Genomic DNA, 10,881 nt, shown 5'->3' on the forward strand with positions numbered 1-10,881 from the left:
ATTAGAACAAAAGATATTCCTAGTGCTCTTATCACTTGGGAATGTACAAGGGTTTTAGGAGCCCTATGCAAATATTAGAACAAGAGATATTTAGAGTGTTCTTATCATTTAAGAAATTACAAGGGTTTCAAGAGCTGGGTACCAGAATCCAGATGTAGAGAACAATATTATTATTTTCTGTTATCTCACAAGTGTGTGTATAATAGAACCATCTTATCCAACATTTCCAAAGAGCAATACTCATGTTGTCATCTCTGTAATGGGTAGCCCCTTGAGATACTGACCCCAGGCTACAATGTACATGGTTCCCAGTAGAGTTATAAAAGGTAATAGCCCTGGAGAGATCTCCTTCCCACTTTTAACTCCCAACTCTGAAATCTGTCTCCATATTCTTCCTCATCCTCCCTTCCTGGTCAGGCAATCAAATATTACCCATTTCTCTGTAGTCTCTGATTTTTTTTGCATATATTATCAAATAAATAGGTAAGTCCTTTTTATTTCCCCCCACTCTTACTTTATTTTTGACCTTGCTTCTTTAAGATATTTTAGAGATACTTCATATTATTATGTATTCTTTTTAATGGGTTGTTGATTATATAAATGTACCATAATTTATTTAACTAGTTTTTATATAAATTTAGTATGCACTGACTGACATTTAGGTTATCCACAGTATTTTGGCTTCTGCATAAGTATGAGTATAACATTCTAAGAAGTAGAATTGCCAGGTCTAAGAATGTACTCAATAGATATTACTATATTGTCTCAAATAGGGGTTTCTACCACAATTTGTTTGAGAAAGTTCTTTTTCCTACATCTTTACCAAAGCAATATGTAATCAAACTTTGGAACTTCATGAATTTTATAGGTGAAAAATGGTACTCTAGTAGTACTTTAATGTTCATTTGTTTCCAGCATCCAATTTAATCTATTTCAAAGCAAGTTTTTCATTAGAATGGTTAATCTAAACATGAATCAGGTCATATACTGAGGGTTTGCTTTTCTTTAATTAGGTTGTGTTAAACTCCTAGTTCTTTTGTAAAGAACTTACATTTTGATCTCACTGCTAAAAGTTCCTTTTTCAGGGAGGTAATAATTTCTTATTTCAGCAGCCCTGTTAATTTTTTTAGTCAAATGCATTAAAATGTAATTTTCACCAGCAACATTAAGTTCAAATATTAAATATTTTTGCAACAACAAATACAAAACAGTTTAAGTAGATTTTTTAATACTATAGGTTTTTATTAAGTCATGTTGGTAATTATTTAAAACCTTGGTTCACAAAAATAAAAAATAAAAAATAAATAAATAAAACCTTGGTTCTCTAGTGTTTACGTGTGCATTGAGAAGAAATCTAAGGTATGAAGTAGTGGCATTTAAACAATTTTTATGGTATCTGTGGGAGAAAGAATGATAATTTATGTAAAGGATAAAAGAAGTACAGGAGAATGTGAAACAATTTATGAATAAAATATCAAGTATTTTCTTAACATGCTTAAAATGAATGATATATTTTAAAATAATTCATATTTATCTGCTGAGCTAAACAAGATGGCTTACTTTCTGAGGTTGACTTATCAAGATTCTTTTCTTCCCCAGGTTGAATTTCAGGCAGGATCTGAAGGCCAACTTCTTCCTCAACATTATTTAAATGATCTTGATAGTGCTCTAATCCCTGTGATCCATGGTGGGACCTCCAACTCTACTAGTTTACCACTAGAAATAGAATTAGTATTTTTCATTATAGAAAATCTTTTCTAATGAAAGATATGAGTCATATATTGCATACTAATTTGTTAAAACTAAATTCACTAAAGCTGAAATGCCACAAACACTAAATGTTTGCTATTTGAAACATGTAAGTTTTGCTTTTTAGGCAGGAAATTGTCTTTTTAAATCATTAGCACAATATTTAAATCTCTAAAAATTTAAGAGACCCACAGTTTTTGAAGCTTTGACTTAATACAAGTACTAAGATAAGGATTTCTTCTATCTTTAATAGATTTGTAGCATTTACTGTGTTATTTAAATGCAAAGCCAAAGTATCTGCATTTATGTATACCTCGTTATGCCAAGAATGACTTTAATGAAGGCTCTTTTCAGGTGTAACCTTATGAGGGAAATAGCTGTTACATATGCCAGTACAGTTGCTGGTTTCTAAAGTCTGTTAAAAATGAACTTCAGGACACAGTTTTCAGATCTTAGTCTTATATGATGATTCTTCAAGTAAGGCAGATAACTTATTTGTATAATTGGAGTGGAGACCTACCTCCATGATTAGATAAACTCTGATTATTTGGATTAAAAATCAGAATTTTGCCTTTTTTCTTTTCAAATTATTATTATATATATATATATGTTTTTTTTCTTGATTAAATGGGTATTCCTAAAATAATTGTGGGTGCTTCAGAATTTTGTGCTTCTATATTTAAGTACATTGTTTTTATAGCAAGAACATGTGATTCAGTATGTGTTTTATAAGTCTAATAATTTATAAATAGGTAATATTTTTGTATTGCAGTGCATTATTTTCCTCTTTTCCTTCAAAATATATCCCACATTATTTACCACTTCTAATAGGGATTGACAACAGGCCATATGACCCTTGAAGTAGTCATTATGTAGCAATAAATGAAGCCTAAAACAGGCTTTTTTAACTTCTTTAAATCGTAGAACTTTGTTGGCAAGTTTGCATATTTTCATTGACACCGATGTATTAAATACACATTTTAATGAACTAATTACTTTTGCATATTTAAAATTCTTTATACGGTAATTATTTTTATAACAGGATATTAACATAAGTTAAATTCTATGTATTTGAAACTTACAGAACCTTCCTCTTCAAACAGCAAAACTTTAAGAAGTATATTGTGTTAAAAAAAGTGTAGGGGATGTTTTAGTTCTGTCATTTACATTATATAAATAAAATACAACCATTATTTTGATGCTTTTTAAATTCTTATATGGTATATGTTTTTGTATCAAAAACACTCATTATATATCTCAAGAAAAAGAAACTACACTAAATAGCCCTGATGTAAGAAAAATACTTATGAAGCATCTCAACATGAAGACCAAGTCAGGGTTATAACTCAGGATCTGAGGTCTCAGGCTAGGAGAGACTGCGAATTTTACTCCACTGGTCACATGGTTGTACTGAATCACATCTGTAGTACTAACCAAAAATATCCTGTGAAGGAGATTATCAGTCTTCTGGAAGTAGCTACTTAATAAGCAATGTAAAATGTTGTGGCTATTAAATAAAATGGCAACACAAAGTAACCTGTGAAATGTATTGAAATGGTGTAAGATTATTTTTATCAGTTTATGTTTTCTTTACATAGTGTGTGTTTATTTTACAGTATAAGTAGTTGCACAGTCTATGAATACTGAAATTATTTTATTTATTTTTTATTTTAGTAATCTCTACACCCAATATGGGGCTCAAACTCATGACCCCAAGATCAAGAGTCACATGCTTTTCTGACTGAGCCAGCCAGGCACCCCTGAAATTACTTAAAAATAACCAAATGGTGGAGAGCTCTTCCCATGATAGGATAGCTTTAGATTTCTTCCCAAAAAGTCTCTACATTTAATGAAAATTGGAATAATGTGTCTTTGGAGAAACATTTTAAAGTATTCTTTGTAGATGTAGGTTTCTGAATGCAGCTGTTACTTATTTGGTCATGTTCTTCACATTGGTACTTTAAAATTTTTTTAAATGTAAAGAAATAGAATGGTTCTTTGTATTCAGTCTGCAGTGATCTGTTTTTGATCTGAGGCTTTTTAATACTGGTCTCTTTCTCTAAACTCTGAAATATGAAATAAAATCTAGCCCACTTGTTCTGTGCAACCACCCAGCACACTTTGTCTATATACTTGCTATGTGCAGAGCATTTTGTTAGGCTTCACTAGTTGAAAGATGAGTAAAATAGTTCTTTCCCTATTGGAGCTGAATGTGTGAGTCAGGTAATTAATGAAGTAAAAGTTACTGCTATAATAGAGATATGGTTGGAAAACAACCCAGGAGGCAACCCTCTCAGGTCCTCTCCCCCTTCAGGAGCTTTATACTATCACTCAATAAACTTTGCTGCCCACCAAAAACAAAACAAAACAAAACAAAAAAGGAAAACAACTCAGAAGGCTGGTCATACCAATAAGACGGCGGCTACCTGAGAACTTGTTGGATAGTGGGCATGAAACTTGGCTAGGTAAAAGATAAAAATCTGAAAAGTAGGTAATTGTAAAAAGACTGAACTTTATCTTTTAATGCGATTTGCTTTAGAGAGTCCTCTGTGTTGAATGAGTATCTTACCCTGTGATTTAATCATAAAAGCAAAAGCTTGACTATGGTGTCTCAACTGCCTAATTTTATAACAGCCTAGATTCTGATATTGTTTTATAAGTAAAGAACAGACTTTTCTTTTTTTAGGCACAGGCATAGCTTTGATAACCTAATTCACATTTTAATCGAAGATATCCTGAAATAAACCAGAAACCTATAAACCCATCTTAGGTTTTAATTTTTTCTTTGTGATTAAATAAATGTTTTATATCAGTTCAATCATATATATATATGGGGGTGTGTGTGTGTGTGTGTGTGTGTATTTCAGAAATCAGAAAAATAATAAGAAACTTATCAATACAAGTTTTACCTTCTACCTTGTATGTATCTACCTTGTTCTTCCTACCCTCCAATCTCAACCAAGTAATCCTTTTTATTAGTTTCTTACGTATCTTCCCCTGGTTTAGGTGTAGTAGCAGCAATACAAATAGTATATGTATTCTTTTCTCTTCTCATTTATACAAAGTGTAGCATGGTGTTTACATTAAAGAACACATTGATTCCCTCAATTACTTTGAGTTATGAGGCTCATACTGAGAATCTTAAAGGTTTCATTCCTTCTCAAACCACTTTTGATTGAAAAAAGCATATTACTGGAATTGTGACTATATGTTTCAGTAGGAGGACTGTTTTTCTCATAACAGAATTTTTTATTACTAAGACACTTGCAAGTTTATTTTTTAGTTAGCTATATTTAAAACCTTTTTTTTTCCCTACCAGACACAAAGGCTTGCCATCTAAATTTATCTTTTACCATTTAACTGAGATTTTTTTCACATCAGATTTTTAGTTTTAAATCTTTATATTCTTTCTTTTGGATTTAGCTTGGACAAATTTAATATATAACACTGTTTGGGAAATATTTTGCACATCTGTGTTGATAAAATTACAACCATATTTTCATGCTTTCTACAAATGAAGAAGTGGGTTTAACGCAAGTGCTTTGTAGGAACCTCTGAATATAATAAAGTTTCTCTCTCTTTTTTTTTTTTTTTTTTTTTTTTTTTGGTCTTTTGGTAAAATACAGTGCTTCCCAACCTCCTCCAAGATAAGTCTCTAGTGATCCCTACCTCCTGGTGTTCATACTGTGTAGTACCTTCCCACATAACATTATTGGTCTTTGTGACCAAAAAAATACGGCAGAGGGGTTGGGATGTCATTTCTTAGATTATGTTGTAAACAGCTATCACTTCCATCTTTGGTGCATTTCTCTCCACGTTCTGTCTTTTGTCCCTTTCTTCCTATCCTTTCCTCTTCCCTCTGTCTCTCACTCCCTATTAGATCACTCACTCTTGGGGAAGGTAGCTGCCAGGCTGTTGGGGAGGCCCGCCGGCAAGGGACTGAAGCCAATGGAAATGGATCCTTCAACCCCAATAGTAGCTGCCTTCCAAAGTTTGCAACCTCATGAGAACCACCAAACTAAGCCATTTTCAGATTCTTGAATCTCAGAAATTGTGAGATAATAAATGTTGTATTAAGCTGCTAAGTTTTCTAGTCATTTATGTGCAGCAAGTAATATTAAATAATTAATATAAGATACGTATATTTTTTAAGCGGCTATACATATAAATTGCTAAAAGTAATTACTTGCTGAAAAAATTAAGCATTTTTCCTATCAACACTTATGGATTATATGCCACAAGTAGCATGTGCAAAGTGCAGAGAATACCAATTAAAAGAGTAGGGTTTGCCCAAGTAGGAACAAGCATGCAATTGTGGGAAACTTCTTGTTTCTGGGAATTGTATGCTAGGATACTTAGATCTATACTCCTGTTAAAGATAAACCAAAGGTGATTAAAATACAAAAATCATCTGAAAGCATCAAGATATTAAGACAGTAAGGAATGTTCAGTCCAAAAGGAAAGAGAAAGAGAAGTGGGCATAGGGTCCTATTGAGACAATCTTATGGGATGAGGGAACAGACCAAAATTTAAGGCCCATACAATGCTGCAAATCTAATCAGTATCATGAACCTAATCGCTACTTCTCCGTGGCCACCCCCAGCACGCCAAAGTGTTTTTAGCCCTTAGATGAGGATGAACCAGAAGTATAAAGTATTATAAAACTAGTCAAATTTGGAATTGCCTACATCACCCAAAGAATCATAAGCATTTAAACTTGTTTTAGGGTGGTTCTGCACTGGTGATTCCTCTAGGTGCCAGGAGGGAAAAAAAAAACATAGATCCTCCCTTAGAAAAGTAACTTCAATGCAGGCCACAGATTACTTTTCAAATATAACATTTACCAACACAGTTAAAATAGAAACAGTCACATAAGGAAATTACTCCAGAGCCAAAAGTTAGTAGATTAGTAGAAATAATGAAAAACTCCTTTAGACAAGTATTAGATTTTCACTTTCTGTGTTTTAAGAAAGAGTCAAGTATGAGGTACCTGTAGGGAATGGGAAACCATACAAAGTGATGGAGCTAATTGGGGAAAGATGTGAATATACATGGTGCTAGAATATGTAAAAACTGGACTGTTAAGCTCTAATTAAATAGATTTAAATGGCAGAATATAATACAGCTAGTGGGTAGAATTTATAAACAGGGATACAAATCAGGAGAAATTATCCAGAGTACAGCCAGAAAGACAAAAAGATGGAAGGATGGAGAAAAACAGACATACAGAGCAGATAGTGAGAAGCCCTAACATATGCTTATTAGCTGCAGGAGAGAGGAGAAAGGATACAACAAATACTTTTAAATACAACTTTTCAAAGTCAATGAAAGACCTTACTCCACATGATCTCAGGGTCCTGGGATAGAGCCCTACATTGGGCTCTCTGCTCAGCAGGGAGCCTGCTCCCCCCCCCCACCTGTTGCTCTGCCTACTTGTGATCTCTCTCTGTCTGTCAAATAAAAATTTTTTTCAAAATCTTAAAAACAAATTATAGATACCTAACAGGAAAATGAACTGCCAGCTAGCACAGAGCACAAGGAACAGTTTGTTCTCTCTAGTCAAAGAAACAGGAAGGGGGTTGAGGGCTGTGAGACAGACTCTGTAATTTATTTGACTTACTCCAGGGGAGCTGCAGAAAGGCAGCACCCCCCTCCCCCTCCTCACACACCCCCTGTGAAGAAGAACCTTGCTGTACACCAAGCTAAAGATAACAAAACGGCATCACTCCTCCCTACCTACAGATGCAGGGGGGGCACACAGTCAGACACTGCAGGGTGGAATACTGGGAATGGTGAAGGGAGGCTTAAAGCCCTGACTTTCTAACAGAAGACTTAGGAGGAAGATCTTGGACCACAGTGTGTGGGGGAAGATCATAGGAAGGAACTAAAGAAAGTGAACCTCCAAATTTGTATATAAAAATCCTGGGAGGGGTGCCTGGGTGGCTCAGTGGGTGGATCTCAGGGTCCTGGGATCAAGCCCCGCATTGGGCACTCTGCTCGGCGGGGAGCCTGCTTCCTCCTCTCTCTCTCTCTGCCTGCCTCTCTGCCTACTTGTGATCTCTGCCTGTCAAATGAATAAATAAAATCTTTAAAAAAAAAAAATCCTGGGACCACCCCCAACCTCTGCATGTATGAAACTGACCAGAAGCAGCTGAGCAAGTGTTTTAAACACCAAGCTACACCGTAGGTCACTACAGGCATAACTCAGAGATTTTGTGTATTCTACTGTATAGAGTGAGTATTGCAATAAAGCAAGTCAACTTTGAATTTTTTGGCTTCCTGGTAGATATAAAAAGTTATGTTTATGCTATATTATAGTTCACTAAGTGTATGATTATGTCTAAAAAACAAAGTACATGCCTTAATTTTAAAATATTTTATTAGTGAAAAATGTTGTTAACCATCATCTGAGCTTTCAGTACATCATAATCTTTTTGCTGGTAGGAGGTCTTGCCTGAATATTGATGGCGACTGACTGATTAGGACGGTGGTTACTAAAGGTTGAGGTGGCTGTGGCAGTTTCTTAAAATAAGACAATGAAGAAGTCTGCTGCATTGATTGACTCTTCCTTTCACAATCAATTTCCCTGTAGTGTGTGATGCTGTTTGATAGCATTTTACCCACAACTTTCAAAATGGGAGTCAACACTCCCAAATCACACCTAACCTAAATCTTTAGTGTCACTTCAGTGATCTTTGCAGCATCCCCACCAGGAGTAGATGCCATTTCAAGAAACCACTTTCTTTGCTCATCCTTAAGAAACAACTCCTCATCCATTCAAGTTTTATCATGAGATGGTAGCAATTCAGACATATCTTCAGGCTCCACTACTAATTCTAGTTCTCTTGCTACTTCCACCACAAGATGTTACTTCACTGAAGTCTTGAACCCCTCCAAGTCATCCAAAATGGCTGGAATTAACTTCTTCCAAACTTGTTAATGTTGATACTGTGAACTCTTTCCATGAGTCACAAATGTTCATAATGGCATCTACACCAGAGAATCCTTTCCAGAAGCTTTTCAGTTGACTTGCCCAGATCCAACCAAGGAATCACTATCTAGGCAGCTATAGATAGCCTTACAAAATGTATTTATTAAATAAAACTTGAAAATTGAAATGAATCCTTGATCTATGGGCTGCTGAATGGATACAGTGTTAGCAGGGATGAAAACATTAGTATCATTGTACATGTCCATCAGAGCTCTTGGGTGACCAGGTGCATTGTCAGTGAGTAGTCATTTTGAAAGGAATCTTTTTTTCTAAGCAGTAGTTCTCAACAGTGAGCTTAAGATACTCAGTAAACCATAGTGAGCAAACCAAGTGAACAAATGCTATTAGAAAAGTGGCACTGATAGACTTGCTTGACCCAGGGCTGCCACAAACCTTCAGTTAGTAAAAAACAGTATCTGTGAAGTGCAATAATGAGGTATGCTTGTATGCAGGTTTCAGAGTGGCTACTGGGTGGTGCACAATCAGGGCAGATTGGAACCGCACTGCAACAGTGTTGAAAATTAAATTATAATTGAAACCTCAACCCACATAAAGCTGCCCAGGATATGTGTTCTGAACTAATTGGATCACTGCAAGCTAAAACCAAAACAAAACAAAAGCATTCTTTTAAAGACTTAAACAGGACTGACAGTTTCATTATATTCAAAATATCTAGGAAATATGGGCGCCTGGGTCGCTCAGTGGGTTAAAGCCTCTGCCTTCAGCTCGGGTCATGATCCCGGGGTCCTGGCATCGAGCCCCACATGGGGCTCTCTGCTCAGCAGGGAGCCTGCTTTCTCCTCTCTCTCTGCCTGCCTCTCAGCCTACTTGTGGTCTCTGTCTGTCAGATAAATAAATAAAATCGTTAAATATATATATATATATATATATATATATATCTATATCTAGGAAATAACTCAAAAGTACTCAACATGTAAAACAAAAGGAAATCTAAACAACTCTCAAGGGAAAAGATAAGGAACAAAAGCTAATTCTCAAATTTAAGAATCATCAGAAAAAGACTTAACATATTATTTTAATTATGTCCCATAAAGCAAGGGTAAACACTATTTAAATGAATGGAAGGGAAGAAGGCTCACCAAAAAAATGGAAGCTATAAAAAGAACCAAATTGAGGAGTACCTGGTGGCTCAGTAGGTTAAGTGTCTGCCTTTAGCCTAGGTCATGCTCCTGGGGTCCCGGGATCAAGCCCCTCATCAGGCTCCCTGCTCCTTGAGGAAGAAGCAGTTTTTTCCTCTCTCACCATCTTCCCCACTAGTGCTCTCTTTCTAGCTTGCTCTCTCTCAGGTAAATAAATAAGTCTTAAAGAAGAACCAAACTGAAATTTTATAAGTGAAAAACACAAATAAAAAAATTTCCCAGAGGGTCTTAATAGGATGGAGACAACCAAGGGAAGAGTCAGCAAATTTAAAGATATTTCAGTAGAAATTATCCTGTCTGAATAACAGAGAAAAAAGTAGAAGAAAAAGAAAAGCTTTGGGGACTTATGGGAAAATAAAAAAATATCTAATATTCATGTTAGAGGAGATGCAAAAGAAGAGGAGAAAGATTGGAAGAAAAAACATTTTAAGAAATAAATGGTAGCTAAAAACTTCCAAAATTTGGTGAAAGAAATAAATTTATATATGTTTACATGAAATTATATTTACAGCATTTATACTGGCACAGCAAATTGCTAAAAAGTTAAAAACCATACCCAGGCATATCATAACCACACAGATTAAATTAAACATAAAGAAAAGATCTGAAAACAGCCAGAGAAAAATGACACTGTTTACTTTTTGGAGAACAAAGATTTGAATTATGTTGTATTTCTCACCAGAAACCAGAGACAGTGGAACCTTACTTCTAAAGTGCTTTAAAAAAATACTAATAATTATCAACCCAGAATCCTTAACCAGCAAATACATCCTTTAGGAATCAGAGTGAAATAAAGACATTTTCAGAAAAAGGAAGACTAAGATAATTCACTGCCAGTAGAACTGCTATAAAAGAAATGCTGAAGAAAGTTCATAGAGAAGTAAAATGGTATCAAAGGGAACACCAAAATGCCAAGAAAGAACAACAGAAATGGTAATATCTGAATAAACAGAATAGAGTATTTTTTCACCTTTTAAGTTT

The 10,881-nt window shown here is 34.9% G+C and overlaps 1 protein-coding gene and 1 long non-coding RNA gene across 5 annotated transcripts in view; one reads left to right on the plus strand and one right to left on the minus strand.

Moving 5' to 3' along the window:
* Window positions 1–3,752, plus strand: part of ZFYVE16 (zinc finger FYVE-type containing 16) — a 48,963-nt gene extending 45,211 nt beyond the window's left edge. For both annotated transcript variants that reach the window (XM_059418144.1, XM_059418145.1), the window contains one exon: window positions 1,600–3,752. In XM_059418144.1, coding sequence (XP_059274127.1) covers window positions 1,600–1,761 — 162 coding nt within the window. In that variant the 3' untranslated portion in view covers window positions 1,762–3,752. The remainder of the gene's footprint in view (window positions 1–1,599) is intronic.
* The window catches only part of LOC132028772 (uncharacterized), a 69,671-nt gene that overhangs the window by 54,333 nt on the left and 4,457 nt on the right, over window positions 1–10,881 (minus strand). The gene's annotated exons all lie outside the window — the stretch shown is intronic.

The sequence above is a fragment of the Mustela nigripes genome, chromosome 12, assembly GCF_022355385.1.
Source record: "Mustela nigripes isolate SB6536 chromosome 12, MUSNIG.SB6536, whole genome shotgun sequence".
Taxonomy (NCBI): Eukaryota; Metazoa; Chordata; class Mammalia; order Carnivora; family Mustelidae; genus Mustela; species Mustela nigripes.